At 43.6% G+C, this 26,784-nt stretch overlaps 1 protein-coding gene across 3 annotated transcripts in view; it reads right to left on the bottom strand.

Annotated features, from left to right (window-relative positions):
• Positions 1 to 1,412: 1,412 nt before the first annotated feature.
• Positions 1,413 to 26,784, bottom strand: part of KNSTRN (kinetochore localized astrin (SPAG5) binding protein) — a 566,595-nt gene continuing 541,223 nt past the window's right edge. For all 3 annotated transcript variants that reach the window (XM_069637536.1, XM_069637534.1, XM_069637535.1), the window contains exon 9: positions 1,413 to 8,388. In XM_069637536.1, coding sequence (XP_069493637.1) covers positions 8,257 to 8,388 — 132 coding nt within the window. In that variant the 3' untranslated portion in view covers positions 1,413 to 8,256. The remainder of the gene's footprint in view (positions 8,389 to 26,784) is intronic.

Genomic DNA, 26,784 nt, shown 5'->3' with positions numbered 1-26,784 from the left:
ATCAGTTTTAGGAACTGTCATTTTGCTTTTATAATAACCTGACCTTTGGCAATCTTTCATTATTTCACCTTCCAACTTATTAATTGGAATGTCCTAGGGAGGTGAATGTGCAGGAGTGCCTTCCATTTCACCAACTACGTATAGTCTCAGGGGGATTGCGCAGAAGCAACGCACTCGCCTTGGAAGCAAGACGACGCAGAGCAACATAGGATCGAAACCCCGGATCCATGCTCAGAAACCTCTAGGCATTAAACGCGTTATAAATAACCAATTATAAAATTATAAGTTATATCAACTATAAATATGCAGTTTTCATACGTTTTAAGAAGCACTCTTCCTCACTGATCTGGTGCAAACCTCTTCAGCCATTTTGCACATTTTGGGAGGCTAGTCTCTGGGGTTCTTATCCTTAGCAATATCAGACGAAGCCTTAAGGAATTTTGTAGTTATGAGAGGCCAAGGTACCATATGTTGTGCACATTTAATTCATATTTGACGGACTGGGTGAATGGGATTCAGGGTCTTCCCAAGGCTAGGGGTGTTTGTGATGAATGAGGTGTGCAAAGCTTTAGGTTTTGATCAATATTGCCACATTTGGGTCTCGAAGTAAGGGCATTCTATGACTCTCCCTTTTTAATGTTCTTGAAGGGCAGAGAGGCTGCAGGTTGTCCTATTATGGGTATAATCTAGGCAATGGAGTTCGGCCGAGAATATTAGGTTTCCACACATATACTGTAACCCTTAATCACAATCATCTAAAGTGATTTGAAAGTCAGCTTTGAAGTATTGTATTGTTTATTTCTATAACGCAACAAACACTGGGCGTTGTTGACTAGTTAGGCATTAAGCATTAGACCGCTCATACAACAAATAGTAATCACAAAAATCAAGAACTATTGCTACAGCAATTAAACTAGTCCAGCAAGAGCATCAATAAACATTTCCCTAAAAATCACAGGCAATAAAATACAAGGATAACAAATATGCAACACAGGACATCACTAAAAAACTAGAAATGCATAAAGAAAAGAATAAAAGCAAACTTAACCAAAGACATAAGATTATGATATTTAAAAACAAACTACCCCTCAAAAAGGACCCATCCTACAAGAAACGTAATTTATCTAGTGAAGGTTAATCCAGCACAATTCTCATATTGCAATCAGGTGGCATATTTCTCAAACTCTTACGCATAGTCAAAAACATGGAGAGATTAATGTTCCCACTGCCCACTTAGCGCTCTGGCAAATCGCTTTAGTTGTTGGCTGTTTAAACAGAAGCACAGTGGGTTTGTTTAGAAAGTTGAGCAAAGAAATGAAGAACACTTCTTTGACCTTTCATCCTTTTATTTGTCACAGCTCACATAGGCTTCGGAGAGAAATAGTGTATAAAAGGAACAGTAAGCAGAGCAATCCTGTTTGCAGGTGCTTTATTATAGTATCGGAATATAAATGTGATAAAACATTTGAGGAAGTGGAAATATCAAAATGATTACAGAGCATACACAGCTTTACTATTATGATTTCATCTGGCAACAAGGAAGATGACAAATGATCACAGTTATAGAGACAGATAAGGAGATGGGTTAGTGCTGGTGTACCTTTTAGAGCGAGGAGGTACTTTTTTAATGAACAATCTGAATGCTAAAACGTAGGTGTGATGTGCTTGTTTCGGGAGGGAGTGCCAACGCTAGGGAGCATGGAGAATAACTGAGGGGCAGTGGGGGGTAGAGAACAGTAACATTAAGTAGGGTACGGGAGTGAAAAGGTAAAGGGAGGTTACCAGCTGTGTGGGGGAGCAAGCCAATAGATAGATTCCTAGAAGGATGCTACAAGAGAACAAGAGAATATTTTGGCAGAGTGGAGCATGAGGCAAGGGCAAATCTTCCCAATGCTCATTTGGTTAAGTCTTTTAGCAGTACACATTATACAATGGTGAAGTCTGAGTTCCCTGTCAAAGAGGACCGACTGGTTGTGAACCTTGGAGGCAGATGCAAGGGGGTCAACAGGAAACGATAGTGTGAGGGAAGGAGAGGATGGGGATTATAGGCATATAAAGTCTTGTAGGAGTATGCGATACCAAAGTGCCATTCAGGTTATCCTCCTGCACTCTGTTCTTGGACAGTTGTCCTGGGTGTACATTGAGCAAGACATTAGTTATACTGCATTATCAATTAACAAATGACTTGTAAAATACACACTTTTACATTATCTGTGATTCACTACCTAATTGATTTTTAGATTGTTAAAAACATCTTCAATATATCATATCAGCACTGCACCATTCAGCGATGGGGAAAGAGTGTAAAAGACATGTGGGTAGTTCAGAGGTAAAAAGCATTAGACAATCTGAGTGCCCGCTGAAAGAAAAAAAAAGAAAACAAAAAGTATGAGGTAGGGGAAGCCAAAGTAAGAAATGAGCTTAGCAAGAGACTGAGTGTGGCAGGTAAAGAGCAGTGGTCCAACCAAGACCCACTGGAATGCAGAGGAATGGAGTTCCACAATATGAAGAAGTCAGAAAAGGAAGCTGCAATCCAAGGATGCCATGGCATACAAGAGACCACACTAACTGAATTGTTAAGGCAAGGGTCATTGGGGATTGTGGAGACTGTTATCCAAAGTGAAGGTCAGACGTCCTTAAACAGGAAGGACCTTAAGGGAAATGGAGACTGTAAGGGCACACCGATAGAAATCGTTACGGTATATTGCTACTTAAGCTTCAATTTTAACAATGACGCAGGATAAGCTGTTTGGGGATCTACACTGAGGACAAAGATGGAGTCATTAGCCTCACAGGGGCAATAAATATAAAATTGGAAAATACACACTCTTACTAGTGTTACAATTCTATAAATTAAAAGTAGCACCTATAATCCTCTATGGAGCAAATATGCTGATGTGCACGAAACTGATTAATTGGAACAGACCGAGTGTTCTGAAAAAGTGTAGGGGCTTCCCGATTCAAATTATCGGATACGAGCGAGGGCTACTTTCTTTGCATGGAATGGAGAGGTGGAAGAAGCTAAACCACCTCCAGAGAAAGTGCTTTCTGGCTGATGACTCTTTGGCCTGCATTTTGGCTGAGTCGCTTAAAACGGGGGAGGATGGTCTCGGTTAAATGGCGAGAAGAAGGTCTGCAGACCTTAAGGCAAGCTGATTGTGAGGAAATGGGCCCAATTACAAATCCTCAACTTAAAAAAAAAAGAAGCTGGAGGAGTGATTGGGGCAAAGTGTTTAAAAACTTTTGAAGTGAAGTAAAGCCATTGAATCACATTCCATCAAATCTGCAAAGATACCCGGATAAGGATTTTAGGCAGGGATTTATGAGAATGCGATTCAACCTGCTCCCTACAAGAGATGTCCTGGACAGTAGGGCCCCTTGGAGCCCGCTGCAAAGATGCTGCAGATTCTGTGAACATCCAGACAAATTGGAGACTAGAAGGCATTTTATAGTAGATCATAATAATTTGCCTGAGATTAGAAGCTCAAGATTGGACAGATCTATAGCACAGCACAGATCGTTGTCGCTGGATGATTGGTTAGTGATTTTGTTTAGCAGGAAGCATTTAAGTCTCTCTTTGGTGGCAATGACAGGATTTTTAATTAAACCGTTACCTGAAATGTAATACTTTAAATTGAGAAAGTGAATTGGTTTAAATTATTTTAAAAGATGGTGCTATTACATATCATTTATCATGATGAAAAGGTAATTTAGTTTCATAGACTGTACTCGTTTTCCCCTTTTTCTTTGCTCTCTTTTTAAAAGACATTTACTTTGTATGTGTTTTTCTTTCCCACATATGCTTTGTTATTTACTGTTGTATAGAAGAGTGAAATGTTTCTAGTGGATGTATTTAAGGAAACATATTTGCTTCTCTTGTTATTTTCTTAAGTAATTTGTAAATGCTAAAGGTTTGCTTTTGCAATGTTAAAAGCTTAAATACAAAGTACATATAAAAAAATTAGACCTAGCACGCATCTATGAAAGAGTGCACACTCAAGCAGCCGCAGTTGAAGGCCCAAAGAAATGCAGGACAGTCAATGCCATGCATCCAGCAGGCGTACCTAGGCCTCGAAGTCAATACGGCACAAACAGGCCACCTTATCAGTCCACAACTCAACAGAACCTGGGAGAGGCCACCTGTCACAGGTGTGGAGTACCATTCTCACACAAAGAACTTTGTCCAGCAATTAGTCAACAGTGTACCAAGTGTGAGAGAGGAAAACCACCTCCAGTCAGAGTGCACGTGGGGGGGCCATTCCCGCCAATATCCACACTACCACTCCAAAGAAGAATGATTAGAGCATTCTCACAGACAAGAACAAGCTGAGCAGGAAGAGCCACTAGTAGAATACTCCAGAGTATGCACGGTTGACTAGCAAATTAATCAGAGATGACGCTGCATGGTATTAGAGATCCAAGGACCCGGAAGAGGGAGAATACCAGACTATGGAAAGAAAATAACATCTGGAGAAGAATACTAGCAAAGCAGAAACAACGGTAGATGAGAGGCCAAAACCCTCCCAGTACCCCACTTAAAAGCACAAAGGGTCCAATGACCATAAGGCAAGATCGATAACAGAGGAAGCATATGAAACGCGCCATCTCTCAACAGAGCAAACAGACCTACTGAAGTAACAGAGAATGGCAGATTGAAGGAGAACTGAAAGAAGTATGACATTGAATAGCAGAGGAAGGAAACCAGTAAAAGAAATGTGAGACCAGCTCAACGATAAGGGAGGGAGATGTATGGACGGTCGGACGTCCTTAAATAGGAACAACCTTAAGGGAAACAGACTCTAGGGGTAAGGGAGAGAAAGAGGAGGGCAGAGAGGAAAAAGACAGTGTATACAACGAGTAGTCAGATTTGCCACTGGCTCCGTCGCGTCACTTACTGTTGCCTACATTTATCCCAGAGCCCACTCTGTCCGCCTGTCACACCACAAGCGGAAACGCATTCCCTTCTCACAGGATAAATCAGAATTCCACATGTAGTTTTGTAGTCATGACGATGCGAGGACTAGTACATTATTTTCGGTCATTATCACCTTTGGGGAACTAACCAATCATCAACTCAAGGAGACATTTATGAGGACAGATTACAAAGCATTTAAAGAAGTAGTACAAAGGGTACAAACAATCTTTAGTCCCAAATGGGTGTTGGATGATTCCAATGGCCAATCGAACTGTCCCATCTGCATATAGGCCAGTCAACTCATGCCATTGCCCAGGACCATCGAGGTAGCTAGCTGTCAGAGTCAGCAGGTTCACCATGCTACCTCCACTCACAACAGGGTCAGGAACCAGTATAAACAGCTTAAGTGCTTGCAGCACACATCAGCCCCACGGGCATTAAGTAATCTAACTTGGTGCTAGCCAGCAGATTCACTGTGCTGCCTCAATCCTGCTCTGGGCTTGCAACAGGGTCGGGATTCAGTAGAACCAATTCTAAGTTGTTCATACCATTGCTCATCTTTCTCCTAGATATTAATCTGATAAAGCATGTTTTTCAAATAATATGCAGATTGCTTGTGCAAGGCATTTTCAAATATGTGTAAAGCATGTATGATGGTAGTGGCATTTCTAGAGTGAAGCCCAAGCGTGCCCTCAGCAGGAACAGAAAACACATAATATTACCAGATAATGTTTCTCGTTCATTTACAGACGAGGCGATCAAGGCTTCTGCACGGAAGACTGGTCATGGTTATACAGGATGAGGACAAGGTGTGCAGCAGGACCTGCTGGCCATATGTTACTGAGGAAAAGCAAGGCACTGGTATCAGAAATCCGGGCTAAATTTACAGTCTCATGGGGAGGCGCTGCTGTTCTCTTCCTGAAAGCTTCTTGGTGTGCCGGTTTTGGGATTGTAGCGCACAGATGCAAGGGAGTTTGCAAAGTGCGCTTTATAAATAAAACATTTTGTAGTTTAGGGAGTTGCAGCATATTTACTTGCAATGGGGCATCAGGGGCCTGATTCACATGGACCCAGTTTGATCTCAGGATTGGGAGAGAGGGTAGGATGATCTCAGGAGGCCGAGATCAAAGAGGGGAGCAAGATAAGTGGAGCATGGGAGAAGGGTAAACCTGCCAAGGTGTAGCAGTGCCTCAGATAGTTTGAAGAGGAAAACATGTGCAGCTAGGCATGTGCATGAGAGTAAGGTATGCCCAGATGACATCACCTTGGCATAGGCTTCATTTTGGCATCAATGTTGGTATGCTTTGCCCAATCGCTTGACAGTTTTGTGAGCATCACAGAGCAGCACATTGAGGCTGCAGGCACATGTTGTTCTCTACCCCATCTACAGGACAGCCTTTGAGGCTTCCTTCTGCCTGCAACGGCGATCAACAAGAACAATGGTTGAACTGAATTCTGTCTTAAAGAGGGAAGGCAACACACAATTACACTCCTTTGCACTTTTCAGAGCTACCATACACGAATGGTACATCTGGTTTAAAAACAGTAATGCTGTATTTCAAAGAAAAAGCATTTTGCATAACAAAAAGCAGTCAAATACAACTATCCACATTTTTGCAGTTCACTAGTCTACACCATGTACGCCAAAATCCCTACTAAAATGTAATCATAACAGTGAGAGTTTTACACCGTTTAAACGTTTTACAAAAATTCTGCGTTAGCGAGCCCCCAGAGTCCATAAATTGGAAACTTCTGCAGAACAATGTAAAAGAAATGTGAGCTAAATGAATCACTACAACAAATGATATACACAAAACAGCTGCCGCAGGGCATTCTAATTCCAAACCTTGGGTAATCATGAAAGTATGCCATTTTCCACTGAGGAATAAACTATGGTGGTGAGCGAACCTCTACAACTTGGAAATATATCAAGGCCATATGGACCACATTTATGAATGTCTTTTGCATAGAGAAACATACTCTCCCTTGCCCTCTCCCCATTGCTTGCCTTTCAACCCACCCTATTTCCCGAATGTCTTTTTTTAATTCTTTTTTTTTTTAAGGGTGGTGGATAACATGAGGGGGTACAATGTGTTAATATGTTTGTGAAATTTTACGGGGGTTAGAGCTTTTCACAATCAACTTCTTTTCCCACTTTTACATTAATGTGCTTGTTCGTGGTCCTTTTTAAAAATGTATATATGATAGTTGCAAGAGTAATTTTATGAACCGGTTGTCTTCAATTCTGGCAGTAACAGAAAGGGAGACTCGCGTCCCCTGGCACTCCCTTTCAGCTAGTAATAATACCAGTCAGAACAATAATTCAATTATTATTAGGAATAGATTGCTTATGACAAGTAAAATCATTCATAAGATTAGATGTTTCCAGTATAAAGGTTCAGTCAACGAATTCAAAATAATATGGTTACTCAAGTTAGTTGCACACAGTGCTGTTTCAAACAAATGCATTTCACAAAAATACACAAACTAATACAGAGTAAATGTATTAAAACGAGCTGAACGAGTTTCAGGAATAACTAGCCCTTCATCAGGAACACATTTACTACTTCAATTATTTGTTCATTTCTTCATTCTCCACTAACATCGCCAAAGCAAATTACAGACTATTGTCAGTGCATGCTAATTCAGTGTATACGTGTCTGAGTCAATTATCTGTCTAGCAGGAGGCAAAAGGAGTAATGAGTAGATAACCTTTGTTGACTCTCTGCAGTAGTGCGTCCAAAGATTGAAGATCACGGTATGACCGGTGGTCTGAATTCTGAGTATGGTTATGGCTACATGTAGAAAATGCTACGAGGTCTGTCAGATAAGATGGTGTAAAATACTAGAAACATATCTTCTGGATGATTGTAGCTGTCATAAGCAATCTATTGATAATAATTGAATTCATTCCGATTGGTATTAATAGCTGGAAGGGTGTGCAGGGGGTGAAAGTGTACAGAGCCGCTTTTTCTCCCCTGCACCCCCAAACGTATTAAGTGGAGAATGTTGAATTATTTTTATCTAGAGTAGAACAAGGTGTGCGCCATCTTCAGCTTTATTCATTGTTCTAGTAACAGTGAGGGAGACCAGATCTAAGCAAGGATACTTACAAGTTTGCAATATCTTAGAACACCTGGTTTATCAGTGGCACCAAAGATACAATTTTACAGATATAAATAGCGCTACCTGCTTTCTCATCTACAGAGGATTCAAAGTAAACAACCAGCCAACAGGATGTAACACCTCTGCCCAAAGGTTTGGAAAATGTACTAAATGGCTGGAATGGGGGATGTTAACCCTAACACAATGATGCAGCAGTGTTTTGTCACGGCAGAGGGTCACTGCTCCAATAAGAGTTCAACTTGTTTCAGCGACTGTCTGAAGTTTTCTGTATCCTGCTGAAAGGCTTTCTGCTTCTCCAGGAAGTGCTTTCTTTCTTCCTCAGCATCTCGGCACATAGACTTTATAGCCTGAAAGAAATATTAAGATGTCAATCAAGTTCACCAATGCCAGTTTGAAATGCACATGTTCATTGAAATGTTTCAATGAGTACGTGGCAGAATACATTCGGATAGTTGCAGGCAAACTGTTCCAACAAAATACCTGCTGCTTTAGTCAATCAATGAGGCCTACAACGCTCTTGCTAGTCTTCCATCCTACACCAGCAGTGCTCAAGAGCAAAAGAATAGGAGGTCTGTGCAGAAGCCAGCATGGCCACCCCCTGTTGCAACCGTCATTCACATAATGAGAACCCATGTTAGCCTCACTTCCTACCAACCTAATCCCTGCCAAATTCTTCAACTCCTGAATGGAGGGACAGCGTCCATTCGTTTGCCATGATGTTTGCACCAGCCCCTCCCTCAAACTCTTTAGCCCCACTCCCGGACAGAGATGGCCACCAATTTGCATGGGACTCTGACAACTTAAAAGGGCATAACACAAAGGGCCCTTTCATAGCTGGCAGCATTTTGCCTTGTGTGGATGAAAACTTCAAATGTGCAAGAACAGGTTGAATACAATTGAGTGGATTTCTGCCTTAAGGAGACAACAGTATCACAACTCTGCAGACCATTTGCTCTGTTGGTTCAACGTTTGGTCCATTAAATTAAACCCCGAGTTGCTTCGTTAACTCTGATGGACTCGTAAATTAACTCCGGAAATTCAATCTATTCGCATGGTCGCATTTTTTCCACAAAATAGGCTGTGAAAGAGGTTTCTGAAATTTACTGTGACACTGTCACACAGTTGTTGGGCTACTCCCATAATATTTGGGGACCATCCCTCCTACTCATTAGACACCCAATTCCACCCTGCCCTTTCCCTATCCCTATCCTCTTGCCAAATGCCCAGGTAGTTACAAAGGGATAGGACGGTGCAGGCGCACATGCCCCTCCACAGCATCCTCCACTACAGTGAGGTTCAGCTCACCCAGATTTATAACCATCTGGCCAATACAGGCAGTAGGTGACATCTGTGGACACCTCCATGCCTGTTAAAATAGCAACTCACAAGCATGGCTCCCACCACCAAGCTGTGGTGGTGGCAACAAGGCCCTGTGGGTGGAAGGTGCCTCTTGTACATTATGCATAGAGAGGAGGAGTGCTTGGGTGAGCTCTAAGGATGGGAGAAGATGTGCCTCCTCCTGCGAGTAGCCTACAGACACTCCATAATTGGCAATCCCTCCCCAGAAGGGTGCCTTGAAAGAAGGAACACTAAGCTGAAGTACATTCTCTGGGACGTGTCAAAACAGGCCTTTACTGCATGTGCCTGTGGAGTGCTATGGTTTCAAGGGTAAAACCTTTGCTTTTTATACCCTGAACTAACATCTTGAATACGTTCCACATTACAGTGCCCTTGTACCCCTCGATAATCTTATCCACGGTCAAACTTACATGGTCCTAGACACATGATGATTTGAGCACCGTTCAGGGATTGGATGCACCTAGCCATGCCTTAAACTCAAAAAAGGGAAGCATGTGCCTGTTTCTCACCCTCTGAAAGGGCATGCATAGGTGGATAGGCCTCAATCTCTTCAGCCTACTGAGCCATCTTTGCTACAGGATGGCCTCAGTCTCCAACTGTTGCTTTCCTTCTTTTGCCATAGAATCATTCACACACTCTCCTGGTCAGTCTCTCTCTGGGCTGTCTAAAATCTCTACTGTACATCCCATATTAAGCTACTCCCATCTCCTCACCAACTCAAACTTTAAAAAAATAAAATAAAATTTAAACCTATTTTTTATTGGCATTTTAGAGAGTCCAACAGAGTTAATGGCATCATGCAGACAATGTACATACATAGCTATTCACAGTAGCGTCTTGTGCTAGAATGTCCACAGTATTTGAGTTAGCCAGCACCGCAGTTATAGCTTTGGATACACAGTACAGTATATTTCTCCATATGCGTTACGGGCAAAATAAGAGTGGTATTCCGACCATATATCTATGTCTAGCTGTGGGGGGCTAGGGCGTTTACATATTGATCTTCATTTTCTTGTGCCCAGCTCAGTGCAAGCAACCTTTCTTTCTCTCGTTTTTTATTTTTATATTTCAGTAAGATGGTTCTTTTGGCAATCATGCAAACCATATTCACAAATGTTCAATATCTTTCGCACTGAATGTTAGCCCAAATACCAAACAATGTAGGCTGTGGATTCCGCTCTAGCGGGGAACTCACCACCTCAAGACGTGGCATCTAGATTTTTGTCCCAAAATTCTTAACTGGGGACACTCCAAACATATGTAGGTGATCTGCTGGTATATGGTAGAATCAGGGGCAGTGGTGTTCCGTAGGTTGGAACATCTTGGTTAGTCTGGCGTGCGTGTAATATAGTATATTTTCTTTTTTTTGTATTAGTTTTTTTTATTTGTATTAATTGTATTACAATTTTTACAAAAGAAAGAAATCGAGAAAATCCATGCTGGATGATCTTGTTTTTTGCATAAAATCCATCATTCTTCATAATCCAGCCTCCAGCTGTCTTCTTCCAGTGAAAAGCCCTGATTAACTGTCTAGGTTTTCCAGACCGATATTTTTCATGAATGAAGTTACTGCAATCACTCACTGTGTTTTTTCACCACTCACCAGAAGGGACCACCACGCTTCTTCGTCAAGCGATTTTAATGATCTCACGATTTTTCCCAAATAGATCTCTCTTGCTGCCCGTGTACCACTACAGGTCCCGTCTGGAAATAGGTTTGCCAATGCTCTATAGCCCAATCCCTCCTACTGGACTTGAATTGCTCCATCCCACGATGGCCTTAGCTCGGGGAGCTTCCACAGTGGGAGCCATCAGTAATACAGGCGGTCTGCCACTGTGTGGGTGAAAATTGTCCAACACGCCCTCAGCATGGAGGAGACCGGGTCATATGGCAGTCTTCTGTATATTGTGGTTAAGTAGTATTGTTTTAAGGTCCGTGCGTCCTGCCGCTAGCGCTTCAAACTTGACATGGGGAGGGGGATAATCCAAAACGCTCTGGGCTTGCAACAGAATTATGCGAATTGAGCCAGGGAAGCTATCCAAGTTGATAGCAAGAGCAAAAAGAATAGTGGAGAGGGGGCAGCCCTGTCTGGTGCCTCTTCCCAACTGAAACTGCTTGGACATGCATGAATTAACTAGCACCCTGGCTTGTGGTTGTGAGTACAACAATTTGATATAGCGTATCATGGTCGGGCCTAACCCCATCTTTCCCAGTACGACCAGTAAGAATTCCCATGACACCATATCAAAAGCCTTTTGAGCGTCAATATTTACTGCCACAGCCTCAGCCTGGGTGTCTATCCTGGCCATAACGTTGAGCCTGATACTCAGCAATGTGAATCTTCCGAGTAGGATTCCAGCTTGATCAGGATGGACCAGATATGGCATCAAAGGGAGTAGGAGATTGGCAAGGACCTTAGCGTGGATATTGGTGTCGCAATTCATGGGGGACAGATGCCTGTAGGAGCCGCATTGGTTACTAGGCTTATCTGGTTTAAGGAGTATTGTAATCACAGCTTCTCGAAGCAACTTCGGCAGCAGCAAATCACAAAGAGATTCCTCCCATACCGTGAGGACAGTGGGGGCCACTTCAGCTGCCTATTCCTGCTAGAACTCTGAAGTGAGGCCATCAGGGGCCAGAACTTTCCCTTTGGGTAAATTGGCAATGGCTGCCATAATTTCTTCAACCGTGATGGGACTATCGAGTTTCACCCTGGTCTGGGCATCAAGGGGCGATAACGCAATGTCCTTGAGGTCACCGCATTTGTTTTTGACATATTTAATCTCTCTGGTGAGAGTAGCCAGGGTCTCCTGAAGCGCATGCACATCGTCCTCGGTGGCCCCTATTTTGGTTTCTGCCTCCGTAATTCGAGCTCCCTCGTGAGCCAGCTGAGAACACATGGATGCCACATTTGCAGTTATATCATCAAGCTTCTCATGTACAGTAGCAAATCCCTTCGCCATTGCTTCCATCATGCTAGTCAGATCCGACGTAGGAGCGGGCCCTGGGGCTGGCATGGCTGGTTCCCCTAGAGCTTGACATGATTGCATCTGTTCACCCCTGGGTGATGACCTTGCATATTTATCCATGGCGCCTGACTTTTCCCCCACCTGATTCTCGGGTCATGGTGGGATACCGGGGTCTTTTACCAGGTATCCGGTAGCAAGTATGAGCAGGGCCCAGTCACACTGTAGGTTGGGGGAAACAAGTTCTCCACTCAGGACGGGAGCTATCCGACTGCCGCGGGTGGTTAAAGGGGCATCTCCCAGAACCAGGGGCAGGTACCCCAGGTGCATAGCACACACCAATGTAACTTTTGCCCGCTCTCCATATGGCTGAGGCGCAATTACTCAGGGGTATACTATATTCTGGAATGGGGGCAGCTTGCACAACATTCGGCTATCAGGACGCCGGATTTTGGTGCCACAGCCCTACAGGTTAAACACTGAATCAGCTGGCTGGATGAGGTGAAGGTGATATTTCCCCTATATAGCTGCACCCGCTCCCGGGCCAATTCACTGGATTTGAGGACCCAGAACGTACTTAAGCATTGATGGGGACCTCTCTATCCCCTGGTTTGTCTTGTGCAGCAGTGGGGCGCTGATGTTCAGGGGGGAATGAGATCCAGGCCGGGCTCCCCATCCGCCACGGCTTCATCTGCAGTGGCCAGAGAGTTGGCACCAGCTGACGAGGGGCTATGGCTCCAGAGGCTTGGATACAAGCGCCGGGCCGATCCGTGGGCCAAAGTAGTATGGCTGGGGAGGAGGGGTTTCTCACCTCTAACTATGGCGGTGTGGGTTCTGCGCCAATCCCTCTGCTGCCCTTTCAATCACTGCCTGGGCAGGCCTTTGGAAGTCTGGATTTCCACGCTCCATCAGTCTAGGCCGCTGCAAAGTTGGAGTTCCCTCACCACAGGGACGCAGCAGCGACCGGAATACGGCCCCTCGTCATCCTCTCCAGAGGGAGGGGCTGGCAAATTCTTCTCAATCCCTCCGATCGGGGGCTCCGGGCCAGGGAAAGGATATGTGCCTCCACAGGGCCGGTGCACCAATGCTGTCAGCCAGCAGCAACAGGCCGGAACCACAGGATGAATTTCACCGCACCCACAGTATGGGATCTCGGAGTGTAGGCCAGCCGGCCTATGACATCCGCTCTGCAAGCGAGCCAGTTGCAGCACCAGCAGCTGTAGCTCCGCGTCCTGGGCCGCTGGGGGCTCTTACTATGGACTGGTTCTGCCCCAGAGCTTCACTAGCTCCGCCATATATATATGTAGCTCATTATAGGCTAAATATCGCTGCCTCTGTAGCTAGATATTACACTGTGATGCGGAGCTGTACAGCTAGGCAGTGTGATGCTGGAAATGCATTGGAGAGTGTGAAGGGTTTTGACCCGTGCTGAATCAATAGACTGGGTAGATGTGGGGATGAGCTGCCGCCGCCCATCAGTCCATCCCAGTGTCCAGGAGAACTGCGCAGTTGGCACAAGACCATTCCAAAGATACAACCTTCTTGTGGGGGGTTCCACATCACCACTCTACTGTAAGGATGCCATCAAAACAATGTTAAGCAAGGGTCCTATTCTATCAAGCAAAAGACCACTCTATTGAAATGCAGTAATTCAAGACAGATCCCAAAAATGGATGCAGTACCGACAAATTCCACAAGGCAGCGCTAGCGGTCTAAACTCTGACAGGAGAACTGGCTGACAAAGGGACCTGAGTCAACTGGACTTCAAAGCCTGTGGGTTAATTAAAAAATCTTAGCCACCTGCTGTTCCCAGAGGCCAAGAGGCTGAGAACTCTTAACACCCCAGAGACTCACAACAGGAGGCAGGATATCACATGGCCCTTCTGAGTGAGTTTCCCCTTCAGCCTGGAGGAGAGAGACAATAGCCCCTTTCAGTTGAATGGGGTATGTTAATTTTGAGTGTTTCCTGTCAACAGCCCTCTGCCAGCAAGGAGAGACATGTGATCACTGACCCACCCAGACTTCTGGAGGCGGACCCAAACACTTTGGGGAGTTGAATTGCAACAAATATATATTTTATAGAAACAGTGATAACTTATTGTAACCAAATGATAGGAATGTACAACTTTGAGAGTCTTAGTATGAAAAATGCCCTCACAAGTCCAAACTCCAATTTCTACGGTGTTCTAGGACCAAACCCGGCTAATTATGAATATTGTAGACACTGTATTTAAGCTAGAGACATGGAAAATTACTGGGATATATGTGGAAGGGAAATGTACCTTTGTATAATTTTTGATGAAAAACCAATGTTGCAAAACCCACTAAAATTGAAAATAAGTTGCCATTTTTGAATGCAAGCTCCTAGGAACGCCAGAGTCGGAACAGAGACTACCTTAAGCAAGGTGTAATATGTACATGTAATGTCAACCACTTGTGTACCTGGGAAATATGTATTTGGATCAGAAATAGATTTGTGTGCACATTGACCAGGGGAGTGTCATTTCTGCAGGTCATAAAAATGACATCACTCTGACACACCATCCCTTCCCAAATCAGGGACCAAAGGATCTATTGACCAATCAAATCAAGAGAGGGGCAGGCTCAGTTATGCCACGCACACACCCACTTCCAAAACACATAAAAAGAGACTGCTGGGACAGGTAGAGAGATTCATTTTCCATTTCTGCGGAGCATTTTGACGGCCGACATCCCATCCAGACAGAGACCAGAACCAGGGACCCATAGACTACAGAACTTTGAACCTAGAAGGCCCACTGCAAGCAAAAGTATTCTCAGCAGGCCTTCAGAATCCAGCAAACCTAACCAAACTATTCAACAGCCGGGCGAGCTGTTTGAATTCTTTGCCACAAACTTTTGCCGGAACCGCAGACCAGACCCAGACCGCTGTGAGCAGAACCAGAGATCCAGATCGCTGTGAGCAGAACCGGTGCCTGATTGGCCCGCCAAGCAGGGAGAACCGCCGCTGGACGTGTTGACCAGATCCGTGACGAGGCCCATTCATTTCAAAATTAGGAGTGAGTATCCGCCAGAACTGTGCAGAACCCAATCTCTTAGTTAAAATAATCTAATCCAAACTATTTTAACCTAATTAGAACAGCCTCCTAGAAATCGTGTCATCTGTCATTTTTAAAGCTGCACAACTGTCACCTGTCAATTCTGCAGCTGCAAGCTGTCACCTGTCATTTTGAGTTTACTTTAAATCTGAAAAACTACCTTCACAAAATCGTCCGTATGTCTGGAACCGTTTGTCCTAGGAACGAGATTTAAGAATCTAAGCTTTCCAACAAGCCTAGAACCGACTTCCTACTCCTTATACTTTTACCGCAATCGCGATTTACGCACTCGCAAAATTTACCGTGATTTGGCCTGATTTCGTCATCTGTAAAAAGATAGCCGCTTTTGCCTGAACTGCTAAAATTCGTTTGCAACCTAATAACCATCCCTGAACCATTGTTCGGGCTGACCTGAACTGATTTAAAGTGTCTACCACTCACCCTGAACCTCCTATAGGGAATTAAAAGCAATTTAGCATTTTTCACTTCCTTGCCACCACATTACAAAGCACTCTTGCCCATGTTTTAAAAAGCATACCTGTTGTCCAAGCTTGCTGGGGGGGGGGGGGGAACTGAATTCCGTATTGTATTTGATTGTATTCCTGAAGACTGTGTGTGTTACTTTCATCTCCTTGCATTGCATATGGGGGGGGGGGGTGAATTGCCACGAGGGGAAAAGTGAACATATCTCTTGTGAAACCATATCAGTTTATTTTCTGTACTGCATTTATTCCACCTTGCATTTCCTTGAAACCATAAAGCATTTCAGCTACCTCATCCTCTATCCTACTTCTAAGTAACCAAATCAGTTTACCAGTAGAACATTATCCATTGTTGATCACTGTTATATTTTAAGTGTGATATCCAATGTTAATTTATTGTAAAAGTGTGATAGATATATATTGTTATATTTCTCAAATAAACCTTTTAAATTTGCAAAACAGAACTACTTCCTGGCTCAGTGGGGTCAGGGGGATTCTAAGAGAGGGGTGTTATATAAGGGTTGTCATCCAGAGTACATGAACTGGACCTAAAAATATATCAATAAGGGTTTCCCTCAGCATCCCAGACTAGGCATTGACTTAGCTGTAGTGTTGAAGTGAAGCCGCTTAACAAGGGACAGTGCCTCCCTCTCCTTGTCCTGTAGTCATTTTTCATGTGTGTTCTGTATTGTTTTCTGCCCAGGAGTCCATGTGGGACTCCTGGTCGTGCAGCTCTTCCTATTTTTGGTTTGGTGTACAGACCCTTGGGATACCCTTATGACACCCATGGGTAGGGGTACAACCTTGTGCCCCTAGTGTATGTTTTTGGGCACCTGTGTGTATGACCCACAGAGCAGGATATGGGCTGGTGACAGCTCCATGCTGAATTTGACAGGTGCTCTGTGTATCCTCCATTTTGGGGCTACCCAGGCCCTGCCATTGGAATCAATTGATTCCTGATGGGAAACAAGATGGCCCCTGTGGCCTCTTGCTTTCCATTGCCCGTTACCTTGTTTTTCCCCAAAGTCCTGGGAAGCCATGCCTCTGTCCCTTCCCCCTGACTGGCTGTTGGGTGGAAGTTCCATATATGGTATTGTGGGGAAGTCCAGGCCAGACTGGCTGGAGCCCTCCCAGTAACTGTATATTGTGGGTACACCCTGTCGGTGGGACCTGGGTGAATGGAGTGGATGACCAATATGCACTTCTTGTTATGTGTGTCTAGTTTCTGGTATCTGACACAAAGACTGAGGCAGCCCTGCCCGAAACTGGTATGAATGCAGTGTGTAGTGCTGAATAGCTGGGTACTTGTCCCAATACACATTCCTTGTTGTGAGTGTCTAAGAGGGAGGAGGATGGCCTGAATGCACTGTAAGCCTGATTGGCTGCCTGACTGCTGAATGCCCTTCTGAATGATTGGTTGCCTGAGTGTGACCCAGCAAAATCAATGAGAGTCAGAACAGTATATATGGGGGCCTGTCACTGCTAGAAATCGTTCAGAAGCTGAAGTCGAAACTGATGCTTGATCTCGACCACCGAGCCCGAAGAAGAAGCTTGACTGCTGTTACCTTTACTGCAATCTGAAAGCCGCCGTGATGTCAAGACTGATCCGAGAGAGGACCTGGCTAGGAGACCTCTTCCCGAACTACGAGGGAACATTGTGCACCGCTAACCTTTGCCGAAGCACCCTGGAATTCAGACCATTGACAGGCTGCCGAGAAGGGGACTGCCGAGGAGAACGAAGAGAAGCACCAGACATTCCGTCCACCGTCATCGACCAGGGTTCGCAGGTTTGCCATAACCGCTGGAGGCCTGTCAAAGCCGTGCTGCCCAGAAATGGGGACCGAATGACGCCATGCCGCCGACGACCAGAGCCGCAACGCTCCACCTGATTAAGACACTTTGAATCCAAGGATGTTCTCGCCTGCACCGTCGACCGCTTTGTCCTGCAGGAGAAAGTCGAGGCAGCCGAGGAGCATCCACAGGTGGGTTTCCTGCCACCCGAAGACCGCAGAGACGCGGGACGACTTGACGCTCTTGCTGGGCCAAAGTTCTTCATAGACTCTTAGCAGGAAAAAACTATTGACGCCGACGTGCCCCGCACGCCTCATCTTTGCAGGACTTCCACGACCAATCGTCAACAAGCACTGCCAGGACCAAAGCTGCCTCAACGCTGTTGTTCGCCATCTCGACGATCCGTGGCTCCTGCCCTAAAGGGGGCTGCTCAAGAAGGATACGTCGATGACCCAACGTCAAACTCTGCTATTCCAGGTACATTGGGGTTGTAAAACTATTTACAAGTAAATAAGACTATATGGACTGTGCTTGTAGTACATCTTTACTTTACAGGTTGCTCAGGTGGGGGAATCGCCGCACAGAACTGCGGCTAAGTAAACAGGGCCAGTATCCTGCCTATTTGTTCTAACCAACTGCGTTTCCTCCTATGTCTATTGTTGGTTCACTTTATTACTTGATTTGTGTGACATTTAAACTAAGTACAGTTGATGCAATTTAATGAAATCTCATAGTAACTGTGGCACCACGTAGAACTGTGTATATATTTGCCATTTTAGATTAACTGAGCACAAAGTGTGTTATTGTGATTGTGTACATAACCAGAATCCTATTTATATAAAGAACTGTGTTTTCACTAATACAGTGTGAGGACATTCCTTTGTGGGTGCTTGGGGACTACACTGTACTTAAGAACCAGCCTGCATCACCTCCTGAAATTTAGGCCTTGATTCATCAACCATAGCTACCAAATAGAGAATCTTGGCTGGGGTCCTCTGTGCCACTCTTCTCTGTCATATATAGAGCAGGAGTACAGACACCCCCCTCCAGTCTTTACAGGCAGCCATTACTCTTGGCTGCTCAACAGCACCCCCTCCAAATCCAAAGTTGATAAAGGCATTGGCCAGCAACATCAATTATATCTAAAGCTACAATGTCCTCTTCTGTGAAATCAATTAAGGCCTCCCATTGCTCAGACATTTTGCAGCTCCCTACACCAAAGAAAACACAATAGGGTGGTTACCCAGATAGATGAAGTTAAGATGGAAATCAAAAATATGAATGCAGTACCAGTAACCGTGGAGAAGAATTACAAAAAGATGTTTGAGATCCTGATGTTGCATCAGAATGATAAAAATTACGTAAAGCCTGTAGGTTTTCCAGATGAACGTGATTATCGAGTTTATATCTTTCAGACCAAATATGATGAAGGGAGTGCAAATGTGTCTAAGGAAGGTACTCTGTAGGTGTCCCCAGTCAGTTCAGACCCTGAAAGTGATCCCGAGATGGCATAAAATGACGGGACTAGGGGGTACTGTCTAAAAATAACACGGGTAAGGTTTTGTAACCCACTCATCACAAATACTTTAATCAAACCTGGGGTAAAAGAGGCTGTTGAGGCAATAACCGAGGTAGAGGAGATAGACACAGATCCGCAAACAAGAGTCGCGAGAGTCTGGATACAGAAATAGCAGCGCCCGTCCAAGGAGTGAGTCTTGCGATGAACCTTTCACATTGAGAGTTGGCAAAGTTAGAAGCAGTCTTAAAAAAGGGCTTTCCTTCGCCCGCCCGTCTAAGAATGATTGGGTAACTGTTCAAACAGACCTGTTTAAATTTGCAAGAAAACTCAAACTTAAATTCTTTCATCATAAATTATCTGATATGTATACGCGAAGGCGCCATGAACCAGATAGTAGAATCAAAAAATAGGGCTCCTGGTGTGGAACCTATTCTACCCAGGAGGGTTAACTAGGAAAACAAAAGATACAAATGAATAGGTCCAAGGATGCTAGGCTCAGAACAACACCTCCACATGTATTATCAAACTCTGCATTGCTAAGGAAGGAATCACTCTTCAATAGTATGTTGTAGAGATAAATCTCATTTTTTTATATTAAAGTTGTGTGCAAAAAGACATAAATCCAACATTTAGAGAAATTAAGACATCAAAATGGTTTGCTAAAACAGAACAATCAGACAATAAAACAAAGATATTTACAACACACAGTGCCAAAAAAAACATTTTTTGGGACAATCTCCAAATTGTGTGTGTGTAACAAACCCGACTCCTATTAGGATTTGCCAAGAAATTCACATATTGCAGTGTACATATTCAAGTCAACATTTGTGGAAAACACATAGAACAATGGTGGGTACACAAAATTATTTTTCTTGCGTAAATAGCATTAATGTGCTGTAGTTTTGGGGGGAGTAGTGAGTCTACACCAGGTGTTTCAGCCGTTTCTAGGTGGGCTAGGTGTGCCTCATCTTTAACACGACCTTCATCAGGACGGAGTTCTGTGTAGATTGACGTCTGTGCTGCAGGGGAAGGAGACTACAGTCAGGGGGGTGTCTGAGCCAAAATTATTTAGTTTGAGTGAATCACGTGTGGTTGATGTAAAATCAAAAAGCACATAGCTTACCTATGGGTTAATAGATTTCACAGGCGCTAAATTTGAGATCTGCTAGCCGCGTGGGCTGGTCTCTGTATGGTCCTGTTGCAAATATCAGAGAACGAGAGAAGCAAAGGGAGGTTGAAGCTAAACATGTCCCCGTTTAAAAAGGCATGAAAAAAAGTTTTTTATTATATGCAGGGAAAAAAAATCTTACCTCTCGCTGGAGGTCGAAAAATGCTGATCCAGGGTGGTATCAGTGGGAAACAGACACGGCTTGCACAGCTAAAAAATATATATGGCTCAAGGGGAGTGTGGTTACCTAGTAACAACTGTCTCATATATATAGCAGTAAGTGCAGGGTTTATTTTAAAGTACCTGTGAGGGTTGCAGCATGGGCAGCCTGACTGCCAAAAAAGTACCAGCTGGAGCTCTTCAGGCTGCTGTGTCACAGTTGAGACTGCAGGGGCCTGACTGCAAAGCGTTGGTAACGCTGTTGCTAGGTCCCTGTAGGTATTTATATGTCAGCCATCTTGGAATGGCCCTAGGATCGAGTGAGAAACAAAATGATGGATTCTGCTCCATCCGGGGGGCACAAAAATAGCTCAATCAATTATGTTTGTGATTAGTGTCAACGCGTGTCCAAAAAGTTAATTTAGACAATATTGTTGACAAACGGTTGTCATGGCAACCGTAAGCATTGCGGTGTGGCATTGGTTTTTTATACTCTGAGACAACATAGCTAATGGCCCCATGAGGTTGTGATTACCGAAAATACTTCATTTCAATATGTTGTGGCATGGATCACAAAATGTTTATGTGTCTCAGGAATCTCAGCAGAGAAAAACCATAATTAAGTAGGTGGACAGTTTGTATTGTATTACTAACAGCCCGAGAGGGTGAGAATTAGGGCGTGTCGCCTGGAAACTTAATACATAGTTGCATAATGACAGAAAACATTTGGAATTAACAAAGAAAGTATAGTTTTTCATGTAGGTGATTTCATACATTGACCAAAAAAAACACAGTGTCATAATGTCTACTGACTTCTGCATTTCATGAAATGAAAAATGATCATAGTGTTAAGAAGTTCATAGCTCATACTCAATCATTGGGCACATGTCATTACAGGAAAGACTTCCATTCAACTGACACATTTAGACCAGCCTGAACGGAGTTAAGTCTGTGGACCCACCGTTGTTCTAATTGGGTCAGCGTTTTGTTCAGATCCCCCCACGCTTTGCTGGTTTCACTTTTTGGAGGACAAACCATCTTAGATCAGTATCACTATGGTTCTTACTGATAAAATGCTTTACTAGGGGCTTGTCTGCTACCTTGTTCCTGATACAGGAACGATGTTCAGAGATGCGCATTTTGATGGCACGTGTGGTTTTTCCTATGTAGAGGAGTTTGCAAGGGCATTGTATTACATATATGACACCCTTCGTGTTGCAGTTTGTAAAATCTTTCATTGTCCATTTAACTTGTGCATGTTCGAAAGATTTCTTTTGTAGGGTCAAAGGGCATGCCACACATTGACCACATTTGTGATATCCAACTATCGGAGGTAAATCCCATAGTGTGTTCTGTGTTTGTGGGGGTGGCTCTATGAAGGTGTGTACTAGAGCGCCTCTTAGATTTCTGTTTTTCTTGAAAGCAAAACATGGCACATTGTGCAGAGTGCCGGGGTGTTTCACCAAATGCCAGTTCTTCTTGATGGTTTTCTGGATCAATAGGCTCAAGGGTCCAAAAGTGGTGACACATACCAGTCTTCCCAAATCTTTTTTCGGTTTGTTTTCCAAACAGATTTCTCTAGGTGTATGTTTGGCTCTCTTTTTGGCTTGGTTGATGGCCTTTTTTGGATAGCCTCTCTCTGCAAGTCGTTGGGTTAGTCCTTCCGCATGTTGATGGAATTTTGCCAGGTCTGAACAATTTCTTCGTATACGCAAAAATTGTCCGTAAGGTAAATTGTACTTTAATCCCATCGGATGATAACTTTGGAAGTGCAACCAAGTGTTGCGGTCTGTGGGTTTTCGAAACAACTCAGTTTTTAGTCGATCCCCGGTCTTGTAGATATGCAGATCCAAGAAATCTATTTGGTGGTGGTCCCAATGCATGGTAAAATTAATGTGAGTATTTCTTAAGTTGATCCAACTGTGGAACTGTTGTAGTTCCAAAGGTGTCCCCTGCCATATAATAATCACGTCGTCAATGTATCTCTTCCATAATGAGATGTTTCCTAGGAAGGGGTCGTCTGGCGTGAAGACATGGTTCTTATCGTATTGGGCCATATATAGATTGGCAATGTCCGGGGCGAAAGTAGCGCCCATACTCACACCATTAGTTTGTTTGTAGATTTGGTTCTGGAACAGGAAGCAATTTTCAGACATTGCCAATCTAGTGCACTCAAGGATGAAATTTGTGGGGGTAGAATCTAAGTCTTCTCTGGTGTTCAGGATGTCACAAATGTCTTCTAGACCTTCTTGTTGTGGTATCGATGTATATAGAGCCTCGACATCCATTGTGACAAGGAGGCTATCGGTGATGAGGATGATGTCGTCAAGTAAGTTAATAGTGTGTGTGGTATCCTTTAGGTAGGAGGGCATTTTGATTACAAAAGGTTTTAGAAAATAGTCTGTGTAAAGGGACAAAGGTTCCAGGAGGGATTCACACGCCGATACAATCGGTCTACCGGGCGGTTTTTCTGAATTTTTTTTGCATCTTTGGGATGATATAGAGGGCTGGGATGCGTAGGTTGATTTTGTTCAAGAACATCTTCTCATCCTCACATATCCAACCTTGCGTGAGGGCGTGTTGAGTGAGGCTTGCAATTTCGTCTTGGAGGACCTTGGTAGGGTTGTATTCCAAAGGTAGGTAAGCTTGTCGATCGCCCAGTAGTCGTAGGCACTCAATGTTGTAATCAGAGGTATCCCAAACGACTATGCCGCCCCCTTTGTCTGCGGGCTTGATTGTGATTGATCTGTCGGTTTCCAAATTTCTCATAGCAATCCTTTCTTCTTTGTCAAGGTTATCGCTGTAGAAGTTGTCTTTTTTAAAACCAGCTAGTATGGTCACGCAAGGTTGGATATGTGAAGATGAGAAGATGTTCTTGAACAAAACCAACCCACGCATCCCAGCCTTCGACATCATCCTCACCACCGATAGCCTCCTTGTCACAATGGATGTCGAGGCTCTATATACATCGATACCACAACAAGAAGGTCTAGAAGCCATTCGTGACATCCTGAACACCAGAGAAGACTTAGATTCTATCCCCACAAATTTCATCCTTGAGTGCACTAGATTGGCAATGTCTGAAAATGTCTTCCTGTTCCAGAACCAAATCTACAAACAAACTAAAGGTGTGAGTATGGGCGCTACTTTCGGCCCGGACATTGCCAATCTATATATGGCCCGCTACGAAAAGAACCATGTCTTCACGCCAGACGACCCCTTCCTAGGAAACATCTCATTATGGAAGAGATACATTGACGACGTGATTATTATATGGCAGGGGACACCTTTGGAACTACAACAGTTCCACAGTTGGATCAACTTAAGAAATACTCACATTAATTTTACCATGCATTGGGACCACCACAAATAGATTTCTTGGATCTGCAAATCTACAAGACCAGGGATCGACTAAAAACTGAGTTGTTTCGAAAACCCACAGACCGCAACACTTTGTTGCACTTCCAAAGTTATCATCCGATGGGATTAAAGTACAATTTACCTTGCGGACAATTTTTGCGTATACGAAGAAATTGTTCAGACCTGGCAAAATTCCATCAACATGCGGAAGGACTAACCCAACACTTGCAGAGAGAGGCTATCCAAAAAAGGCCATCAACCAAGCCAAAAAGAGAGCCAAACATACACTTAGAGAAATCTGTTTGGAAAACAAACCGAAAAAAGATTTGGGAAGACTGGTATGTGTCACCACTTTTGGACCCTTGAGCCTATTGATCCAGAAAACCATCAAGAACTGGCATTTGGTGAAACACCCCGGCACTCTGCACAATGTGCCATGTTTTGCTTTCAAGAAAAACAGAAATCTAAGAGACGCTCTAGTACACACCTTCATAGAGCCACCCCCACAAACACAGAACACACTATGGGATTTACCTCCGATAGTTGGACATCACAAATGTGGTCAATGTGTGGCATGCCCTTTGACCCTACAAAAGAAATCTTTCGAACATGCACAAGTTAAATAGACAATGAAAGATTTTACAAACTGCAACACGAAGGGTGTCATATATGTAATACAATGCCCTTGTAAACTCCTCTACATAGGAAAAACCACACGTGCCATCAAAATGCGCATCTCTGAACATCGTTCCTGTATCGGGAAGAAGGTAGCAGACAAGCCCCTAGTAGAGCATTTTATCAGTAAGAACCATAGTGATACTGATCTAAGATGGTTTGTCCTCCAAAAAGTGAAACCAGCAAAGCGTGGGGGGGATCTGAACAAAATGCTGACCCAATTAGAACAACGGTGGGTCCACAGACTTAACTCCGTTCAGGCTGGTCTAAATGTGTCAGTTGAATGGAAGTCTTTCCTGTAATGACATGTGCCCAATGATTGAGTATGAGCTATGAACTTCTTAACACTATGATCATTTTTCATTTCATGAAATGCAGAAGTCAGTAGACATTATGACACTGTTTTTTTTGGTCAATGTATGAAATCACTTACATGAAAAACTATACTTTCTTTGTTAATTCCAAATGTTTTCTGTCATTATGCAACTATGTATTAAGTTTCCAGGCGACACGCCCTAATTCTCACCCTCTCGGGCTGTTAGTAATACAATACAAACTGTCCACCTACTTAATTATGGTTTTTCTCTGCTGAGATTCCTGAGACACAAACATTTTGTGATCCATGCCACAACATATTGAAATGAAGTATTTTCGGTAATCACAACCTCATGGGGCCATTAGCTATGTTGTCTCAGAGTATTAAAAACCAATGCCACCCCGCAATGCTTACGGTTGCCATGACAACCGTTTGTCAACGATATTGTCTAAATTAACTTTTTAGACACGCGTTGACACTAATCACAAACATAATTGATTGAGCTTTTTTTGTGCCCCCCGGATGGAGCAGAATCCATCATTTTGTTTCTCACTCGATCCTAGGGCCATTCCAAGATGGCTGACATATGAATACCTACAGGGACCTAGCAACAGTGTTACCAACGCTTTGCAGTCAGGCCCCTGCAGTCTCAACTGTGACACAGCAGCCTGAGGAGCTCCAGCTCGTACTTTTTTGGCAGACAGGCTGCCCATGCTGCAACCCTCACAGGTACTTTAAAATAAACCCTGCACTTACTGCTATATATATATGAGACAGTTGTTACTAGGTAACCACACTCACCTTGAGCCATATATATTTTTTAGCTGTGCAAGCCGTGTCTGTTTCCCACTGATACCACCCTGGATCAGCATTTTTCGACCTCCAGCGAGAGGTAAGATTTGTTTCCCTGCATATAATAAAAAACTTTTTTTCATGCCTTTTTAAACGGGGACATGTTTAGCTTCAACCTCCCTTTGCTTCTCTCGTTCTCTGATATTTGCAACAGGACCATACAGAGACCAGCCCATGCGGCTAGCAGATCTCAAATTTAGCGCCTGTGAAATCTATTAACCCATAGGTAAGCTATGTGCTTTTTGATTTTACATCAACCACACGTGATTCACTCAAACTAAATCATTTTGGCTCAGACACCCCCCTGACTGTAGTCTCCTTCCCCTGCAGCACAGACGTCAATCTACACAGAACTCCGTCCTGATGAAGGCCGTGTTAAAGATGAGGCACACCTAGCCCACCTAGAAACGGCTGAAACACCTGGTGTAGACTCACTACTCCCCCCAAAACTACAGCACATTAATGCTGTTTACGCTAGAAAAATAATTTTGTGTACCCACCATTGTTCTATGTGTTTTCCACAAATGTTGACTTGAATATGTACACTGCAATATGTGAATTTCTTGGCAAATCCTAATAGGAGTCGGGTTTGTTACACACACACAATTTGGAGATTGTCCCAAAAAATGTTTTTTTTGGCACTGTGTGTTGTAAATATCTTTCTGTTTTATTGTCTGATTGTTCTGTTTTAGCAAACCATTTTGATGTCTTAATTTCTCTAAATGTTGGATTTATGTCTTTTTGCACACAACTTTAATACAAAAAAATGAGATTTATCTCTACAACATACTATTGAAGAGTGATTCCTTCCTTAGCAATGCAGAGTTTGATAATACATGTGGAGGTGTTGTTCTGAGCCTAGCATCCTTGGACCTATTCATTTGTATCTTTTGTTTTCCTAATGAACCAGGTAGTGACTTATTAATCTCGGACATTGAAGACATACACCTGTTAAGGAGTCTTGAGGAGGAGGACGACTTCTTTTCCAGTTTTGACCATTTGAGCGAATTATAAATTGA

The sequence above is a fragment of the Ambystoma mexicanum genome, chromosome 14 (genome assembly GCF_040938575.1).
Source record: "Ambystoma mexicanum isolate Mex_15411 chromosome 14, UKY_AmexF1_1, whole genome shotgun sequence".
NCBI classification, from domain to species: Eukaryota; Metazoa; Chordata; class Amphibia; order Caudata; family Ambystomatidae; genus Ambystoma; species Ambystoma mexicanum.
The sequence above is the reverse complement of the archived record's forward strand: the minus strand, read 5'-3'. Positions and strand labels throughout refer to the sequence as shown.